The sequence below is a fragment of the Haematobia irritans genome, unplaced genomic scaffold, assembly GCF_050003625.1.
Source record: "Haematobia irritans isolate KBUSLIRL unplaced genomic scaffold, ASM5000362v1 scaffold_6, whole genome shotgun sequence".
In the NCBI taxonomy this organism is placed as follows: Eukaryota; Metazoa; Arthropoda; class Insecta; order Diptera; family Muscidae; genus Haematobia; species Haematobia irritans.
The window spans coordinates 1,014,219-1,034,909 of NW_027445819.1; the positions used below are offsets into that span (position 1 = coordinate 1,014,219).

Sequence of the window (20,691 nt, forward strand, 5' to 3'; positions counted from 1 at the left end):
TTTACCGAGCGATGACAGTAAACTAATCGGTCTATAACTCTTACTGCTCGTTGGATCTTTTCCTGCCTTTAGGATGGGGACGGTGATCGCCCTTTTCCATAAGGCCGGAAAATAACCAATGTTCAAGCAGTGGTTATATAGAATCGCGAGAAAAGTCCATGTGTGGTGGTCAGTTTTCCTTAACACCACGTCAGGAATTTTATCCTCGCCGCTAGATTTGAGATTTTTTCTTGATCTCAAAGCTGTCCTAATCCTTTCACACGAAACGAACCTATTTCTATTCGCACTAACGTCCCTTATTTCACCATCAGCCGTAAGAAACGGCGAAAAGTGAACTAAGGGATTTCTATCAACCAAGGGAAAAGTATTTTCCCTAACGGTTGTGTCAATCGGCATTCCCCGATCGGCCACATCAGCTAAATCGCCTTGTACCACGTCGGCCAAGAGATCAGCTTTACGGCAATCCTGCGAAATCGTCAATCCATCATCTGTTTTCAAATCAGGAATTGACGTTTTTCGATTTAAACCGATAGCAGATTTAACTCTGCTATATACCCTATCATTAACGCGGATACTACGAAGAAAGCGAATATTTCGCTCTTCTTCATAGTCCCTAATAGCCGAACTAATCACCGAATCTAGTTCGCGAATTTCCGCTTTGAGTATATCATACCTCAAAGGATTAGTCGTTCTATGAAGAGTTCTTCTCAGCCTCTTCTTTCGAGCGATCACCTCGAGGACATGAGGTGGCAGCTGTCTTGGGCCTCTATTCCCAGGACGAATCTTGGGAATAGATGCATCCATTGCTTCACGAAATGCCTCGCCCATAGTATCAATGCAAGCATCAATTTCTGAGCAAGTCGCATTTCGATCCACTGGCAGCTGACAACCCTCTAATGCCCTATTTAACGACCGATTAAAACGTCGCCTATCCATACGCCGAAAATTATAAATTAATTCGCGTTCCCTATCAACCGTTTCGCCACTAGAGATAATAATCTCTAGGGCTCTATGGTCAGACTCATAGTCTAACGTCCTAATTTGACCATTGGCATTGGGAACAATTATTCCAGCAGATGCCATACAAATATCGATAAAAGAGCTGGTGCTCCTACCGATTCTTGTTGGTCCTTCTGTTGGAATTATCCCTAAATCAGGACAACCCAACAGAAAATCCCTAATTAACCGGCCTCTAGCGCATGTCGTGCTTCCTCCCCAGTCAACATTTCTGGCATTGAGGTCAGCCGCGACGACCACATCATTGGCTGATGCCAATGATGCGATTGTGTCCAAATCTGATGCAACGAAATTTGCATTTGGCGCACAATATAACGAGATAACATAGAGATGGTTACCGTCCATTCTATGTATCTTTACACACGTTCCCTCTATCGAACCTAACTCTATTTCAAATCGTTCGCTTTTAATCGAATCTCTAACTAACACGGCCGTACCGCCCCCTGAGCGTTCGCGCCTAATCTGGGTATATATCGAATACCCATCCATATCAAACACGTGTCCTGAATTCAGCTTATGTTCGGCCATAAGCATGACATCAGGACAATGCCTATCTAAAAATAATTTTAGATAATGTCTCTTCAGTCGTGATACCACTGAATTGACATTTGCAAAGATTATTTTCATTTCCCTAGACATCGCATAAAGAATCGACAACAGACATCATAGCGCCGCAGATGTCCCCTTTCGTGATTAATGCTCTTACGTCATCCATACGTCGACGCAACACACTTGCACAGGCAAGGAAATCCTTGCCAAACGCCTCGCGACACTTTTCATCAAAAGTGGCAAACAAGCCAGCTGTCGATGTAAGGGTCGACGAGGCGTTGCTACCTCTGTTACCTGTGGTAACAGCTGCAGCTGCACGTGGTTTTACCGCGGTCGAGTAGGAAATTCCCGCGCGAACGTTGTTACTACCTGACCTACCTGTGTTGCTGTCCTTTATGACCGCAACACGTGCGTTGGCTGTAGAGGCTGGCTTTGGGATTTTCCCCTCAGCCTGCTTAGCCATTAAAGATTGCCTGTAAGGGCAATTCTTTGAATTTGCCGAGTGACCGCTCACTCCACAATTTGCACACCTGAGCACGAACTCAGGCTGCATACTAACCGCACCTGTCTTACTGTCCCTAACAGCCACGACGCGCGGTTTCGAAACGCCCTTAGGTATGGTGCATTTACCGGCACCATGGTCGCCCGCGCACTTAACACACCTGTAAGGCATGTTGCAACCGTTCGCGGTATGTCCGTACCTCTGGCAATTGAAGCATTGCGTCAAGCCCTTCTTCGTGTCTTTTCTCACGTAGACACGATGGCTTAGCAATCTTTCCACACCGTATAACGCGACGATATCCGATTCCTTATCTAGGTGAATAAGCCATTTGCCTTCACCTAGATTCACGACGCGTTTGATAATGATGTTAATGGGAAGAGCACATAATGCACTCTTCACATCACCATCGCTAAACGATGACGACAAGCCCTCTATCACGACCGAGTGAGCCTGTCCTTTCGGGGAATAGGTTATCGCAGAGATAGCCTTTTCCTTAATCAACTTTAAAATAGCAGAATGCTCTTCTAAAGTCGAGACCCGAACACTAGCTCCATTACGCCCGAGCAATGACAAAGTAAATTTGTCATGGCCTAGCAACGTTTTTAGGTTTTCACCGAACTCGCGAATATTCGTGTTATAAATTTTCACGATCGGCACTTTTTCACTTTTTCCGCGTTTCTCCGTCGACTCGCGTTTTTCCCTAGCTTCACACTCGCGATTGTCCGTCTTCGAAACACTGTTCACACTTTTTTCACTATTTTTCACTCTACTCACGTTATTTTCGTTTTCATTCTCCAACTTCCTCGATCTTTTTGCCTCTTCCGGCGTCTTTCCATCGATTACAGGGCCAGCGTATAGTACCACGGCCTTCCTTTTGGCCTTCTTCTTGGTGACGGTGGTCCACTGATTACCTTCATCTTTTTCTTGTGAGGCCGGCGTTGCCTTCACTTCTTCCTTCTTCTTCTCCCCGGGCATTGGCTTCTTGCACCCGGGCTGGTGCACCGGCGTTGTGCCACCAGTAGCCTTCAATCGGCTTATCTCCTCGCTCATTGCATTCATCTGCGCTTCCATTCGTTGGATGATACGGTGGCAGATGACATTCTCCTTTATGGCTTTCCGGCATTCAGCCAGTTGAGCAACCATGCCGTCAAAATGCTTCTTCTTGACGTGTACAGTATCGCCATCGTGTGTGACCTCGAAGTCGTACTCAATATCCATTTCCATGTCTCCGCTACCTGCGGTTAGAGATGCGGTGGCTTCAACTACGGCGGCGTCAGACATGTTTATGTTTTTCACTTAGATTCACTTCAAGCACTAATATACACTAACACGCGTGTACGTTTATTATATATGATTTTTACCGTTCAACGTAGCTATTCTTGGGTACATCGGAATTATGAGAAGTACATAGTAGTCAGCTACGAAATTTTGTGAATTCTTGTGTGGAAGAGAATAAATTTTTTCACAAAAGTTTTGATAGAATAATTAAATTTATGATGACATAGTAAATATATTTAATTGGAATTTATCACATTTCTCTAGTAGAGATATCCACCTAAATGACAAAAAGGATTTCAATTAATAATATTGAAGGGCTAGAGTATTATAATCTTTTGAGTTGAAAGTTTATAAAAGTGTCATCATAAATTTCCAACTAAATTATATAAATTTTACTATTTTTATTGAAAATTTTATAAAATAAAAAATTTATAGGGAATCTTGATATGTTTTCTTTAAAGAAATACGAAAAAATTATACAATTTGCATAGTTTTCATGGTAAAATATTCAATTATATTATGTCGTCTATGACAGTGGAATTCATCATATTGGGATATTTTCCATGAATAAAAGTTTTTCTGCAAATTAATTTCAAAGCTCAAAAGTAAAAATGTTTTAGGAAATTTTCATTCAAAAATATAATAGAAATCACACATTTATACTAAAATATAACATTATTAATAAAAAGTGTCAAATTGTAACGAAAAGTTAAAATAATCGTGAAGGTGTGGTATATCATGTACAGCGATGTTAACAATGTTGAATATAGTTGAAACCATAAAATTAAAATATTTGCAAAAGAAATTAAATATATATATAAAAAATATTAAAACATCGTAGAAAAAATACATGTCGGATTATAATACCATTTTAACAAAATTTTAAATCGAAATAATATGAATAAAAATTTGCCATAGCTGATATACCACCTCTAGCCAAATTTTAAGAAATTGGCTATTTTTGATATAAAATTTCGCAGAAAAACTAAAAGAATTATAAAAACAGATGGAATAAATTTAAGTCTAACGACTTTAGGAAATATATAAACTATAAACACCCTAGAAAATTCAAAAATAATCTTCGATTTGTTACGAAAAGTTTGCCATATAGTGTTAGAAAATATTTCATAAAATGTTTGCCGCATTGAATGTAGCATTAGATGAAAATAAGAAACAAATCCTCCTACTTATATCTTTTCTTCTTTTAAAAAATAAATTAATAGAAAATAAATTGTGAATGAGTACGAAAAAATGTAAAACCATTGGAAAGCAAAATCTACATCATATATCAACATTCCCTTCATATCCAACCTAATACAAAAAAAAACACAAATGCAATATATTTTATTGATATCAAATAATTAAGAATAAATTCTTGTCAACTGTAAAGTATTGAAAAAAATTTTTCTCTTTTTATAAAAATATTGTGGTCCTGAAAAGGACCGATTGTTTTTGTAAAAAAAGTTGGCTTTTAATATGTCAAAAATTTAAGCACGTTCTCCACGAATACGTCTGGCCAATTGGATATCCTTAGGCATGATGGTGACACGCTTAGCATGGATGGCACACAAGTTGGTATCTTCGAATAGACCAACCAAGTAGGCTTCGCTGGCTTCTTGCAAGGCCATGACAGCAGAACTCTGGAAACGCAAGTCAGTTTTGAAATCTTGGGCAATTTCACGAACCAAACGTTGGAAAGGCAATTTGCGGATCAACAATTCTGTGCTCTTTTGGTAACGACGGATTTCACGCAAAGCAACGGTACCAGGGCGGAAACGATGGGGTTTCTTGACACCGCCGGTGGCTGGGGCACTCTTACGAGCAGCTTTAGTAGCCAATTGCTTACGAGGGGCTTTGCCACCGGTAGATTTACGGGCAGTTTGCTTGGTACGAGCCATTTTTCACTTTATATTTTTTTCACTTCACGATATGAACACAAACACTTTCAAGATAGTATTAATTGTGTGCCGAGCATGAACGCGCATATTTATAGAAAAATTGAGCGCGCAAACTGTTAGTTAAGGGTGTGTGTAGGGAAAGATTGAAATATTGTATCTTACAGCTGCCTGTATAAACACGAAGTATACACGAACGAATCCGAGGGTAGATCGTGTCATTAATATTAGTAAGCATTTCAGGGCATTTTTGTATAAATAGAAGCGAAATGATGTTGGAACAGTATTAGTTCTTGTGCAACGTTTGTGAAGTGAATTTAAAAAAAAAGTGAAAAATGACTGGTCGTGGTAAAGGTGGCAAAGGCTTGGGAAAAGGTGGCGCTAAACGTCATCGTAAAGTGTTGCGTGATAACATCCAAGGTATTACCAAGCCTGCAATCAGACGTTTGGCTCGTCGTGGCGGTGTAAAACGTATCTCTGGATTGATATACGAAGAAACCCGTGGTGTCCTCAAGGTGTTTTTGGAAAACGTTATTCGTGATGCTGTCACCTACACCGAACATGCTAAGCGTAAAACCGTCACCGCTATGGATGTCGTCTACGCTTTGAAGAGACAAGGCCGCACTTTGTACGGTTTCGGCGGTTAAACATTTTCTTGACGCTATTTGGAGAATATTTAAATACTTTAATACAAAAACAATCGGTCCTTTTCAGGACCACAAAATATATTTACAAAAGAGATCATCTTGTTACAAATTTATTTAATTATTTTAATAAAATTTTAAATTTACTTGGTTTAAATAAAATTACAAACATTTGGTTTGCCGTCGGCAAAACATTGTTACTAACCCAATGAAACAATTATGTATGGACTTACCAAAGGCGACTACTATGCTATTTTTCTGCCGTCGGCACTTGAAAAACATGACACACTACAAAAGAAAAACACTACGAATGTAATACATACGAAACATATATGCAATTCTCAATATGCCATTTCTCGTCCCATTCCCCAAAGAAAATGATTCTATGATTCTCTTACTCTTTTGCAGAAATCAAAGAAAATGATTCTATGTTGCACTGTACTCGATCCTAGTCTCATTTGTTCTTACTCTCTTTTTGCAGAAATCAATTATGTATGTATTGGTACAAACAACTTCCTCTGTCATCAACTATTTGCAACTTTCCGCTAGAAGTTACGAACACTTACGATCCTACTAGACTTCGGCATTGCCAAAGCATACAAAAGATACATATGTAGTAAATAATCAGAGTTGATACAGATGAAAATAAAAACACTTCGGCTCAGAAAACGAATGCTCTCTTAATGAAATTGGTGGGAATTTGTTGTTTTGCGATATTAGGAATAAATGGCATTAGATAGGAACAAAATGAAAATATGAAGTGGCGAAATTTTTCGATAAACTAAATATATGTATATATAGTGACGAAATTTTTCGATGCCATAACAGATGAATATCTTCATATAAATTTTTTTATAGTAAATTTTATTGTTACAGAAAAAAAGTATGTATGAAATTATATTGTTTGAAAGTATTTTTTCTCTTTTTAAAAATGTTTTGTCGTCCTGAAAAGGACGGATTGTTGTTTGATAGAGATACGATGGTCTGTATTTACATTTTCTTGTAGATAATTTAAGCCTTCTTTTCGGTCTTCTTGGGCAAGAGAACAGCTTGGATGTTTGGCAATACACCACCTTGAGCAATGGTGACACCGGACAACAATTTGTTCAATTCTTCGTCATTACGGATAGCCAATTGCAAGTGACGAGGGATAATTCTTGTCTTTTTGTTGTCACGAGCAGCGTTACCAGCCAATTCAAGAACTTCAGCGGCCAAGTATTCCATCACAGCAGCCAAGTAAACTGGAGCTCCAGCACCAACACGCTCAGCATAGTTGCCTTTGCGCAAAAGACGATGGATACGACCGACGGGGAATTGAAGCCCAGCACGATTGGAACGAGACTTTGCCTTTCCCTTAACTTTGCCACCTTTACCGCGTCCAGACATGTTTCAAATTTTTTTTTCTTTTTCACTTCACTTCACAAAACACTAATGATAGCGTTTTACTAGTTGTCAGTTCTTTATATACTTTTCGTTCGAGCTATTTAATACATTTGAGGGTTGTTTTGCTGCACGAAGTGGCTCGTTTTCCGCTACCTGAATATCTTGTCCACGAAATGGTACAAATGTGTGCTCATCGCTGCAAACACACAAAATTCTCTTTTGAACAGTGTAAACAGTGTTTGTGTGAAAAAAAAATAGTGAAAATGCCTCCAAAAGCCAGTGGTAAAGCAGCAAAGAAGGCCGGCAAAGCCCAAAAGAACATCACAAAGGGTGACAAGACCAAGAGACGCACCAAGCGTAAGGAGAGTTATGCCATCTACATTTACAAAGTGTTGAAGCAAGTACATCCCGATACTGGTATCTCTTCAAAGGCAATGAGCATCATGAACAGTTTCGTTAATGATATCTTCGAACGTATTGCCGCCGAAGCCTCTCGTTTGGCTCACTACAACAAGCGTTCCACCATCACCAGTCGGGAAATCCAAACTGCCGTTCGTCTATTATTGCCCGGTGAATTGGCTAAGCACGCTGTCAGTGAAGGTACCAAAGCCGTTACTAAGTACACCAGCTCCAAGTAAATGGCTTCATATTTCGTCGAAAATTTATTTCCTCCACCATCAAAGGCCCTTTTCAGGGCCACAAAAATCATTAAAAAAGAGATTTTCTTTGTTGATCAACTAAAAACAAAATATCCTTATTTTATTTCAATAAAAAAAAAAAATAAATACATCTTCCATCGAATAATAACAAATAATTGATTTTTCAACTAAGAAAAATTCAATGTTGTAATCTTCATTTTATTAAAATTCTATTATGGCATTTCATTACTATGTCTAACTTCTATTAAAATTCTAATTTGGCATTTCATTACTGTTTCTTCAATATTTCTTCTTTTTATTTTTCTTCATTATAATAACGTCGCTATAATATTTTTCTCAGAGTAAAAGACTTTATTACATTGATCGTATGCATTACTGTAAATGGCGTAGTTAAAGGATGTGTGTGTGTGTGTGAGAGAGAGAGTTTTGATGATGACTCTATGCGTAGGTATATGAAACCTTTTTTTCTAGAATTCTAATTGCTGTGGTTTATTACCACATCCCAATTGGCTAATCCAGTTTTGGAAAAATTCCCATAAAACATGTGATTATAAATTTCAATTTTACCATGAAAAATAGATTAAGTACAATGTATATTTATTTAAATAAAAATTAGGTAACAAAACAAAATTGTTTGTATAAAATTTGTTCTCTTTTTCAAAGATATTTTGTAGCCCTGAAAAGGGCTGTTAGATAAACTGCTTTCGAATATCGAAAATAATCATTCTGCCATGAAATAGAAAATTTACTTCTTGGCGGCGGCTTTTTTAGCAGCTGGTTTCTTGGCAGCGGCGGCCTTTTTGGGTTTGGCTGCTGCTACTGTTTTTGCCTTGGGTGCTTTTGGTTTTGTGGCGGAGGCCTTGGCCTTGGCGGCGGTTTTTGCTGGTTTAGCTTTAACTGTACCGGTCTTTTTGGCAGTTTTAGCCTTAGCCTTTTCGGTCTTCTTCTTTTCTGCTGTCTTCTTAGCGGCAGAAGGTTTCTTTGCAGCAGCCTTCTTTTCTCCACTGGCCTTTTTGGGTGCGGCAGCCTTCTTTTTCTTATCACCAGCTGGGGCCTTCTTCTTTTCGGCGCTCATTGCTTTAGACATTTTGAATGAACCAGATGCACCCTTACCTTTAGTTTGGATCAATTTTCCACTGGCAACAGCGCCCTTCAAATACTTCTTGATGAAGGGAGCCAATTTTTGGGCATCAACTTTGTAGGTGCTGGCCAAATATTTCTTGATGGCAGGCAATGATGAACCACCACGTTCTTTCAATGTTTTGATGGCAGCATCGACCATTTGTTGGGTTGGTGGATGAGATGGGGCAGCAGAGGGCTTCTTTGCCTTGGCAGCAGCTTTTTTAGGTGCCTTTTTCTCAACAGCGGCAACTGGAGATGCGGTGGCTTCAACTACGGCGGCGTCAGACATGTTTATGTTTTTCACTTAGATTCACTTCAAGCACTAATATACACTAACACGCGTGTACGTTTATTATATATGATTTTTACCGTTCAACGTAGCTATTCTTGGGTACATCGGAATTATGAGAAGTACATAGTAGTCAGCTACGAAATTTTGTGAATTCTTGTGTGGAAGAGAATAAATTTTTTCACAAAAGTTTTGATAGAATAATTAAATTTATGATGACATAGTAAATATATTTAATTGGAATTTATCACATTTCTCTAGTAGAGATATCCACCTAAATGACAAAAAGGATTTCAATTAATAATATTGAAGGGCTAGAGTATTATAATCTTTTGAGTTGAAAGTTTATAAAAGTGTCATCATAAATTTCCAACTAAATTATATAAATTTTACTATTTTTATTGAAAATTTTATAAAATAAAAAATTTATAGGGAATCTTGATATGTTTTCTTTAAAGAAATACGAAAAAATTATACAATTTGCATAGTTTTCATGGTAAAATATTCAATTATATTATGTCGTCTATGACAGTGGAATTCATCATATTGGGATATTTTCCATGAATAAAAGTTTTTCTGCAAATTAATTTCAAAGCTCAAAAGTAAAAATGTTTTAGGAAATTTTCATTCAAAAATATAATAGAAATCACACATTTATACTAAAATATAACATTATTAATAAAAAGTGTCAAATTGTAACGAAAAGTTAAAATAATCGTGAAGGTGTGGTATATCATGTACAGCGATGTTAACAATGTTGAATATAGTTGAAACCATAAAATTAAAATATTTGCAAAAGAAATTAAATATATATATAAAAAATATTAAAACATCGTAGAAAAAATACATGTCGGATTATAATACCATTTTAACAAAATTTTAAATCGAAATAATATGAATAAAAATTTGCCATAGCTGATATACCACCTCTAGCCAAATTTTAAGAAATTGGCTATTTTTGATATAAAATTTCGCAGAAAAACTAAAAGAATTATAAAAACAGATGGAATAAATTTAAGTCTAACGACTTTAGGAAATATATAAACTATAAACACCCTAGAAAATTCAAAAATAATCTTCGATTTGTTACGAAAAGTTTGCCATATAGTGTTAGAAAATATTTCATAAAATGTTTGCCGCATTGAATGTAGCATTAGATGAAAATAAGAAACAAATCCTCCTACTTATATCTTTTCTTCTTTTAAAAAATAAATTAATAGAAAATAAATTGTGAATGAGTACGAAAAAATGTAAAACCATTGGAAAGCAAAATCTACATCATATATCAACATTCCCTTCATATCCAACCTAATACAAAAAAAAACACAAATGCAATATATTTTATTGATATCAAATAATTAAGAATAAATTCTTGTCAACTGTAAAGTATTGAAAAAAATTTTTCTCTTTTTATAAAAATATTGTGGTCCTGAAAAGGACCGATTGTTTTTGTAAAAAAAGTTGGCTTTTAATATGTCAAAAATTTAAGCACGTTCTCCACGAATACGTCTGGCCAATTGGATATCCTTAGGCATGATGGTGACACGCTTAGCATGGATGGCACACAAGTTGGTATCTTCGAATAGACCAACCAAGTAGGCTTCGCTGGCTTCTTGCAAGGCCATGACAGCAGAACTCTGGAAACGCAAGTCAGTTTTGAAATCTTGGGCAATTTCACGAACCAAACGTTGGAAAGGCAATTTGCGGATCAACAATTCTGTGCTCTTTTGGTAACGACGGATTTCACGCAAAGCAACGGTACCAGGGCGGAAACGATGGGGTTTCTTGACACCGCCGGTGGCTGGGGCACTCTTACGAGCAGCTTTAGTAGCCAATTGCTTACGAGGGGCTTTGCCACCGGTAGATTTACGGGCAGTTTGCTTGGTACGAGCCATTTTTCACTTTATATTTTTTTCACTTCACGATATGAACACAAACACTTTCAAGATAGTATTAATTGTGTGCCGAGCATGAACGCGCATATTTATAGAAAAATTGAGCGCGCAAACTGTTAGTTAAGGGTGTGTGTAGGGAAAGATTGAAATATTGTATCTTACAGCTGCCTGTATAAACACGAAGTATACACGAACGAATCCGAGGGTAGATCGTGTCATTAATATTAGTAAGCATTTCAGGGCATTTTTGTATAAATAGAAGCGAAATGATGTTGGAACAGTATTAGTTCTTGTGCAACGTTTGTGAAGTGAATTTAAAAAAAAAAAAAGTGAAAAATGACTGGTCGTGGTAAAGGTGGCAAAGGCTTGGGAAAAGGTGGCGCTAAACGTCATCGTAAAGTGTTGCGTGATAACATCCAAGGTATTACCAAGCCTGCAATCAGACGTTTGGCTCGTCGTGGCGGTGTAAAACGTATCTCTGGATTGATATACGAAGAAACCCGTGGTGTCCTCAAGGTGTTTTTGGAAAACGTTATTCGTGATGCTGTCACCTACACCGAACATGCTAAGCGTAAAACCGTCACCGCTATGGATGTCGTCTACGCTTTGAAGAGACAAGGCCGCACTTTGTACGGTTTCGGCGGTTAAACATTTTCTTGACGCTATTTGGAGAATATTTAAATACTTTAATACAAAAACAATCGGTCCTTTTCAGGACCACAAAATATATTTACAAAAGAGATCATCTTGTTACAAATTTATTTAATTATTTTAATAATAAAATTTTAAATTTACTTGGTTTAAATAAAATTGTTTACCATCGGCAAAATATTGTTACTAACACAATCAAACAATTATGTATGGACTTACCAAAGGCGACTAATATGCTATTTTTCTGCCGTCGGCACTTGAAAAACATGACATACACTACAAAAGAAAAACACTACGAATGTAATACATACGAAACATATATGCAATTCTCTATATGTCATTTCTCGTCCCATTCCCCAAAGAAAATGATTCTATGATTCTCTTACTCTCTTTTTTCAAAGAAAATGATTCTATGTTGCACTGTACTCGATCCTAGTCTCATTTGTTCTTTTGTGTGACGCTCTTACTCTCTTTTTGCAGAAATCAGTTATGTATGTATTGATACAAACAGTTTCTCTGTCATCAACTATTTGCAACTTCCCGCTAGAAGTTACGAACACTTACGATCCTACTAGACTTCGGCTTTGCCAAAGCATACAAAAGATACATATGTAGTAAATAATCAGAGTTGATACAGATGAAAATAAAAACACTTCGGCTCAGAAAACGAATGTTCTCTTAATGAAATTGGTGGGAATTTGTTGTTTTTCGATATTAGGAATAAATGACATTAGATAGGAACACAATGAAAATATGAAGTGGCGAAATTTTTCGATAAACTAAATATATGTATATATGTATGTATTTCGATGCCATAACAGATGAATATCTTCATATAAATTTTTTATAGTAAATTTTATTGTTACAGAAAAAAGTATGTATGAAATTATATTGTTTGAAAATATTTTTTCTCTTTTTAAAAATGTTTTGTCGTCCTGAAAAGGACGGATTGTTGTTTGATAGAGATACGATGGTCTGTATTTACATTTTCTTGTAGATAATTTAAGCCTTCTTTTCGGTCTTCTTGGGCAAGAGAACAGCTTGGATGTTTGGCAATACACCACCTTGAGCAATGGTGACACCGGACAACAATTTGTTCAATTCTTCGTCATTACGGATAGCCAATTGCAAGTGACGAGGGATAATTCTTGTCTTTTTGTTGTCACGAGCAGCGTTACCAGCCAATTCAAGAACTTCAGCGGCTAAGTATTCCATCACAGCAGCCAAGTAAACTGGAGCTCCAGCACCAACACGCTCAGCATAGTTGCCTTTGCGCAAAAGACGATGGATACGACCGACGGGGAATTGAAGCCCAGCACGATTGGAACGAGACTTTGCCTTTCCCTTAACTTTGCCACCTTTACCGCGTCCAGACATGTTTCAATATTTTTTTATTTTTCACTTCACTTCACAAAACACTAATGATAGCGTTTAGCTAGTTGTCAGTTCTTTATATACTTTTCGTTCGAGCTATTTAATACATTTGAGGGTTGTTTTGCTGCTCGTTTTCCGCTACCTGAATATCTTGTGCACGAAATGGTACAAATGTGTGCTCACTGCTGCGAACACACAAATTTCTCTAAGCAGTGTTAAAGTGTTTGTGTGAAAAATAATAACTAGTGAAAATGCCTCCAAAAGCCAGTGGTAAAGCAGCAAAGAAGGCCGGCAAAGCCCAAAAGAACATCACAAAGGGTGACAAGACCAAGAGACGCACCAAGCGTAAGGAGAGTTATGCCATCTACATTTACAAAGTGTTGAAGCAAGTACATCCCGATACTGGTATCTCTTCAAAGGCAATGAGCATCATGAACAGTTTCGTTAATGATATCTTCGAACGTATTGCCGCCGAAGCCTCTCGTTTGGCTCACTACAACAAGCGTTCCACCATCACCAGTCGGGAAATCCAAACTGCCGTTCGTCTATTATTGCCCGGTGAATTGGCTAAGCACGCTGTCAGTGAAGGTACCAAAGCCGTTACTAAGTACACCAGCTCCAAGTAAATGGCTTTATATTTCGTCGAAAATTTATTTCCTCCACCATCAAAGGCCCTTTTCAGGGCCACAAAAATCATTAAAAAAGAGATTTTCTTTGTTGATCAACTAAAAACAAAATATCCTTATTTTATTTCAATAAAAAAATAAATACATCTTCCATCGAATAATAACAAATAATTGATTTTTCAACTAAGATAAATTCAATGTTGTAATCTTCATTTTATTAAAATTCTATTATGGCATTTCATTACTATGTCTAACTTCTATTAAAATTCTAATTTGGCATTTCATTACTGTTTCTTCAATATTTCTTCTTTTTATTTTTCTTCATTATAATAACGTCGCTATAATATTTTTCTCAGAGTAAAAGACTCTATTACATTGATCGTATGCATTACTGTAAATGGCGTAGTTAAAGGATGTGTGTGTGTGAGAGAGAGTTTTGATGATGACTCTATGCGTAGGTACATGAAACCTTTTTTTCTAGAATTCTAATTGCTGCGGTTTATTACCACATCCCAATTGGCTAATCCAGTTTTGGAAAAATTCCCATAAAACATGTGATTATAAATTTCAATTTTACCGTGAAAAATAGATTAAGTACAATGTATATTTATTTAAATAAAAATTAGGTAAAAAAACAAAATTGTTTGCATAAAATTTGTTCTCTTTTTCAAAGATATTTTGTAGCCCTGAAAAGGGCTGTTAGATAAACTGCTTTCGAATATCGAAAATAATCATTCTGCCATGAAATAGAAAATTTACTTCTTGGCGGCGGCTTTTTTAGCAGCTGGTTTCTTGGCAGCGGCGGCCTTTTTGGGTTTGGCTGCTGCTACTGTTTTTGCCTTGGGTGCTTTTGGTTTTGTGGCGGAGGCCTTGGCCTTGGCGGCGGTTTTTGCTGGTTTAGCTTTAACTGTACCGGTCTTTTTGGCAGTTTTAGCCTTAGCCTTTTCGGTCTTCTTCTTTTCTGCTGTCTTCTTAGCGGCAGAAGGTTTCTTTGCAGCAGCCTTCTTTTCTCCACTGGCCTTTTTGGGTGCGGCAGCCTTCTTTTTCTTATCACCAGCTGGGGCCTTCTTCTTTTCGGCGCTCATTGCTTTAGACATTTTGAATGAACCAGATGCACCCTTACCTTTAGTTTGGATCAATTTTCCACTGGCAACAGCGCCCTTCAAATACTTCTTGATGAAGGGAGCCAATTTTTGGGCATCAACTTTGTAGGTGCTGGCCAAATATTTCTTGATGGCAGGCAATGATGAACCACCACGTTCTTTCAATGTTTTGATGGCAGCATCGACCATTTGTTGGGTTGGTGGATGAGATGGGGCAGCAGAGGGCTTCTTTGCCTTGGCAGCAGCTTTTTTAGGTGCCTTTTTCTCAACAGCGGCAACTGGAGATGCGGTGGCTTCAACTACGGCGGCGTCAGACATGTTTATGTTTTTCACTTAGATTCACTTCAAGCACTAATATACACTAACACGCGTGTACGTTTATTATATATGATTTTTACCGTTCAACGTAGCTATTCTTGGGTACATCGGAATTATGAGAAGTACATAGTAGTCAGCTACGAAATTTTGTGAATTCTTGTGTGGAAGAGAATAAATTTTTTCACAAAAGTTTTGATAGAATAATTAAATTTATGATGACATAGTAAATATATTTAATTGGAATTTATCACATTTCTCTAGTAGAGATATCCACCTAAATGACAAAAAGGATTTCAATTAATAATATTGAAGGGCTAGAGTATTATAATCTTTTGAGTTGAAAGTTTATAAAAGTGTCATCATAAATTTCCAACTAAATTATATAAATTTTACTATTTTTATTGAAAATTTTATAAAATAAAAAATTTATAGGGAATCTTGATATGTTTTCTTTAAAGAAATACGAAAAAATTATACAATTTGCATAGTTTTCATGGTAAAATATTCAATTATATTATGTCGTCTATGACAGTGGAATTCATCATATTGGGATATTTTCCATGAATAAAAGTTTTTCTGCAAATTAATTTCAAAGCTCAAAAGTAAAAATGTTTTAGGAAATTTTCATTCAAAAATATAATAGAAATCACACATTTATACTAAAATATAACATTATTAATAAAAAGTGTCAAATTGTAACGAAAAGTTAAAATAATCGTGAAGGTGTGGTATATCATGTACAGCGATGTTAACAATGTTGAATATAGTTGAAACCATAAAATTAAAATATTTGCAAAAGAAATTAAATATATATATAAAAAATATTAAAACATCGTAGAAAAAATACATGTCGGATTATAATACCATTTTAACAAAATTTTAAATCGAAATAATATGAATAAAAATTTGCCATAGCTGATATACCACCTCTAGCCAAATTTTAAGAAATTGGCTATTTTTGATATAAAATTTCGCAGAAAAACTAAAAGAATTATAAAAACAGATGGAATAAATTTAAGTCTAACGACTTTAGGAAATATATAAACTATAAACACCCTAGAAAATTCAAAAATAATCTTCGATTTGTTACGAAAAGTTTGCCATATAGTGTTAGAAAATATTTCATAAAATGTTTGCCGCATTGAATGTAGCATTAGATGAAAATAAGAAACAAATCCTCCTACTTATATCTTTTCTTCTTTTAAAAAATAAATTAATAGAAAATAAATTGTGAATGAGTACGAAAAAATGTAAAACCATTGGAAAGCAAAATCTACATCATATATCAACATTCCCTTCATATCCAACCTAATACAAAAAAAAACACAAATGCAATATATTTTATTGATATCAAATAATTAAGAATAAATTCTTGTCAACTGTAAAGTATTGAAAAAAATTTTTCTCTTTTTATAAAAATATTGTGGTCCTGAAAAGGACCGATTGTTTTTGTAAAAAAAGTTGGCTTTTAATATGTCAAAAATTTAAGCACGTTCTCCACGAATACGTCTGGCCAATTGGATATCCTTAGGCATGATGGTGACACGCTTAGCATGGATGGCACACAAGTTGGTATCTTCGAATAGACCAACCAAGTAGGCTTCGCTGGCTTCTTGCAAGGCCATGACAGCAGAACTCTGGAAACGCAAGTCAGTTTTGAAATCTTGGGCAATTTCACGAACCAAACGTTGGAAAGGCAATTTGCGGATCAACAATTCTGTGCTCTTTTGGTAACGACGGATTTCACGCAAAGCAACGGTACCAGGGCGGAAACGATGGGGTTTCTTGACACCGCCGGTGGCTGGGGCACTCTTACGAGCAGCTTTAGTAGCCAATTGCTTACGAGGGGCTTTGCCACCGGTAGATTTACGGGCAGTTTGCTTGGTACGAGCCATTTTTCACTTTATATTTTTTTCACTTCACGATATGAACACAAACACTTTCAAGATAGTATTAATTGTGTGCCGAGCATGAACGCGCATATTTATAGAAAAATTGAGCGCGCAAACTGTTAGTTAAGGGTGTGTGTAGGGAAAGATTGAAATATTGTATCTTACAGCTGCCTGTATAAACACGAAGTATACACGAACGAATCCGAGGGTAGATCGTGTCATTAATATTAGTAAGCATTTCAGGGCATTTTTGTATAAATAGAAGCGAAATGATGTTGGAACAGTATTAGTTCTTGTGCAACGTTTGTGAAGTGAATTTAAAAAAAAAGTGAAAAATGACTGGTCGTGGTAAAGGTGGCAAAGGCTTGGGAAAAGGTGGCGCTAAACGTCATCGTAAAGTGTTGCGTGATAACATCCAAGGTATTACCAAGCCTGCAATCAGACGTTTGGCTCGTCGTGGCGGTGTAAAACGTATCTCTGGATTGATATACGAAGAAACCCGTGGTGTCCTCAAGGTGTTTTTGGAAAACGTTATTCGTGATGCTGTCACCTACACCGAACATGCTAAGCGTAAAACCGTCACCGCTATGGATGTCGTCTACGCTTTGAAGAGACAAGGCCGCACTTTGTACGGTTTCGGCGGTTAAACATTTTCTTGACGCTATTTGGAGAATATTTAAATACTTTAATACAAAAACAATCGGTCCTTTTCAGGACCACAAAATATATTTACAAAAGAGATCATCTTGTTACAAATTTATTTAATTATTTTAATAATAAAATTTTAAATTTACTTGGTTTAAATAAAATTACAAACATTTGGTTTGCCGTCGGCAAAACATTGTTACTAACCCAATGAAACAATTATGTATGGACTTACCAAAGGCGACTACTATGCTATTTTTCTGAAAAACATGACATACGCTACAAAAGAAAAACACTACGAATGTAATACATACGAAACATATATGCAATTCTCTATATGTCATTTCTCGTCCCATTCCCCAAAGAAAATGATTCTATGATTCTCTTACTCTCTTTTTGCAGAAATCAAAGAAAATGATTCTATGTTGCACTGTACTCGATCCTAGTGTCATTTGTTCTTTTGCGTGACGTTCTTACTCTCTTTTTGCAGAAATCAGTTATGTATGTATTGATACAAACAGCTTTCTCTGTCATCAACTATTTGCAACTTCCCGCTAGAAGTTACGAACACTTACGATCCTACTAGACTTCGGCTTTGCCAAAGCATACAAAAGATACATATGTAGTAAATAATCAGGGTTGATACAGATGAAAATTAAAACACTTCGGCTCAGAAAACGAATGCTCTCTTAATGAAATTGGTGGGAATTTGTTGTTTTTCGATATTAAGCTGAGTACTATGTTCAGTTTTCAAGCTGAAAACCAGCTTATTTTCACGGTTACTTTTTTTAATCAATTAATTTTGAAATATTAAATGGTTCGCAATCAATACATTGGATCCTTTCCATCCATAATTTGAAGAGACTTGATAAAAATGTTATCGTCTTCATATATATTTTTGCACTTTTAATTTAGTGTTTTGGTGAAAAACTCGAACATAGTACTCACCTTTAGGAATAAATGGCATTAGATAGGAACAAAATGAAAATATGAAGTGGCGAAATTTTTCGATGCCATGACAGATGAATATCTTCATATAAATTTTTTTATAGTAAATTTTATTGTTACAGAAAGAAAGTATGTATGAAATTATATTGTTTGAAAATATTTTTTCTCTTTTTAAAAATGTTTTGTCGTCCTGAAAAGGACGGATTGTTGTTTGATAGAGATACGATGGTCTGTATTTACATTTTCTTGTAGATAATTTAAGCCTTCTTTTCGGTCTTCTTGGGCAAGAGAACAGCTTGGATGTTTGGCAATACACCACCTTGAGCAATGGTGACACCGGACAACAATTTGTTCAATTCTTCGTCATTACGGATAGCCAATTGCAAGTGACGAGGGATAATTCTTGTCTTTTTGTTGTCACGAGCAGCGTTACCAGCCAATTCAAGAACTTCAGCGGCCAAGTATTCCATCACAGCAGCCAAGTAAACTGGAGCTCCAGCACCAACACGCTCAGCATAGTTGCCTTTGCGCAAAAGACGATGGATACGACCGACGGGGAATTGAAGCCCAGCACGATTGGAACGAGACTTTGCCTTTCCCTTAACTTTGCCACCTTTACCGCGTCCAGACATGTTTCAAATTTTTTTTTCTTTTTCACTTCACTTCACAAAACACTAATGATAGCGTTTTACTAGTTGTCAGTTCTTTATATACTTTTCGTTCGAGCTATTTAATACATTTGAGGGTTGTTTTGCTGCACGAAGTGGCTCGTTTTCCGCTACCTGAATATCTTGTCCACGAAATGGTACAAATGTGTGCTCATCGCTGCAAACACACAAAATTCTCTTTTGAACAGTGTAAACAGTGTTTGTGTGAAAAAAAAATAGTGAAAATGCCTCCAAAAGCCAGTGGTAAAGCAGCAAAGAAGGCCGGCAAAGCCCAAAAGAACATCACAAAGGGTGACAAGACCAAGAGACGCACCAAGCGTAAGGAGAGTTATGCCATCTACATTTACAAAGTGTTGAAGCAAGTACATCCCGATACTGGTATCTCTTCAAAGGCAATGAGCATCATGAACAGTTTCGTTAATGATATCTTCGAACGTATTGCCGCCGAAGCCTCTCGTTTGGCTCACTACAACAAGCGTTCCACCATCACCAGTCGGGAAATCCAAACTGCCGTTCGTCTATTATTGCCCGGTGAATTGGCTAAGCACGCTGTCAGTGAAGGTACCAAAGCCGTTACTAAGTACACCAGCTCCAAGTAAATGGCTTCATATTTCGTCGAAAATTTATTTCCTCCACCATCAAAGGCCCTTTTCAGGGCCACAAAAATCATTAAAAAAGAGATTTTCTTTGTTGATCAACTAAAAACAAAATATCCTTATTTTATTTCAATAAAAAAAAAAAATAAATACATCTTCCATCGAATAATAACAAATAATTGATTTTTCAACTAAGAAAAATTCAATGTTGTAATCTTCATTTTATTAAAATTCTATTATGGCATTTCATTACTATGTCTAACTTCTATTAAAATTCTAATTTGGCATTTCATTACTGTTTCTTCAATATTTCTTCTTTTTATTTTTCTTCATTATAATAACGTCGCTATAATATTTTTCTCAGAGTAAAAGACTTTATTACATTGATCGTATGCATTACTGTAAATGGCGTAGTTAAAGGATGTGTGTGTGTGTGTGAGAGAGAGAGTTTTGATGATGACTCTATGCGTAGGTATATGAAACCTTTTTTTCTAGAATTCTAATTGCTGTGGTTTATTACCACATCCCAATTGGCTAATCCAGTTTTGGAAAAATTCCCATAAAACATGTGATTATAAATTTCAATTTTACCATGAAAAATAGATTAAGTACAATGTATATTTATTTAAATAAAAAT

At 36.2% G+C, this 20,691-nt stretch overlaps 6 protein-coding genes across 6 annotated transcripts; all 6 read right to left on the reverse strand.

Moving 5' to 3' along the window:
* Positions 1 to 4,833: 4,833 nt before the first annotated feature.
* Positions 4,834 to 5,244, reverse strand: LOC142242698 (histone H3). Its single transcript, XM_075314260.1, has one exon. It carries the CDS (start codon positions 5,242 to 5,244, stop codon positions 4,834 to 4,836), a length of 411 nt encoding a protein of 136 aa, XP_075170375.1.
* Positions 5,245 to 6,728: 1,484 nt separating this feature from the next.
* On the reverse strand, positions 6,729 to 7,301 carry LOC142242734 (histone H2A). The gene has a single exon (XM_075314293.1). It carries the CDS (start codon positions 7,269 to 7,271, stop codon positions 6,897 to 6,899), a length of 375 nt encoding a protein of 124 aa, XP_075170408.1. The 5' UTR covers positions 7,272 to 7,301; the 3' UTR covers positions 6,729 to 6,896.
* A 1,371-nt stretch (positions 7,302 to 8,672) lies between these two features.
* Positions 8,673 to 15,348, reverse strand: LOC142242700 (uncharacterized). Its single transcript, XM_075314261.1, has 3 exons — positions 14,694 to 15,348; positions 10,831 to 11,218; positions 8,673 to 9,352 (listed from the first exon to the last, which is right to left on the reverse strand). Exons 1-3 carry the CDS (start codon positions 15,303 to 15,305, stop codon positions 8,673 to 8,675), a joined length of 1,680 nt encoding a protein of 559 aa, XP_075170376.1. The 5' UTR covers positions 15,306 to 15,348.
* On the reverse strand, positions 12,887 to 13,308 carry LOC142242733 (histone H2A). The gene has a single exon (XM_075314292.1). The coding sequence runs from the start codon at positions 13,259 to 13,261 to the stop codon at positions 12,887 to 12,889; it is 375 nt and encodes a 124-aa protein (XP_075170407.1). The 5' UTR covers positions 13,262 to 13,308.
* A 1,441-nt stretch (positions 15,349 to 16,789) lies between the features above and the next one.
* LOC142242701 (histone H3) lies at positions 16,790 to 17,200 on the reverse strand. Its single transcript, XM_075314262.1, has one exon. It carries the CDS (start codon positions 17,198 to 17,200, stop codon positions 16,790 to 16,792), a length of 411 nt encoding a protein of 136 aa, XP_075170377.1.
* Positions 17,201 to 19,047: 1,847 nt separating this feature from the next.
* LOC142242735 (histone H2A) lies at positions 19,048 to 19,452 on the reverse strand. Its single transcript, XM_075314294.1, has one exon. It carries the CDS (start codon positions 19,420 to 19,422, stop codon positions 19,048 to 19,050), a length of 375 nt encoding a protein of 124 aa, XP_075170409.1. The 5' UTR covers positions 19,423 to 19,452.
* Between the last annotated feature and the right edge of the window lie 1,239 nt (positions 19,453 to 20,691).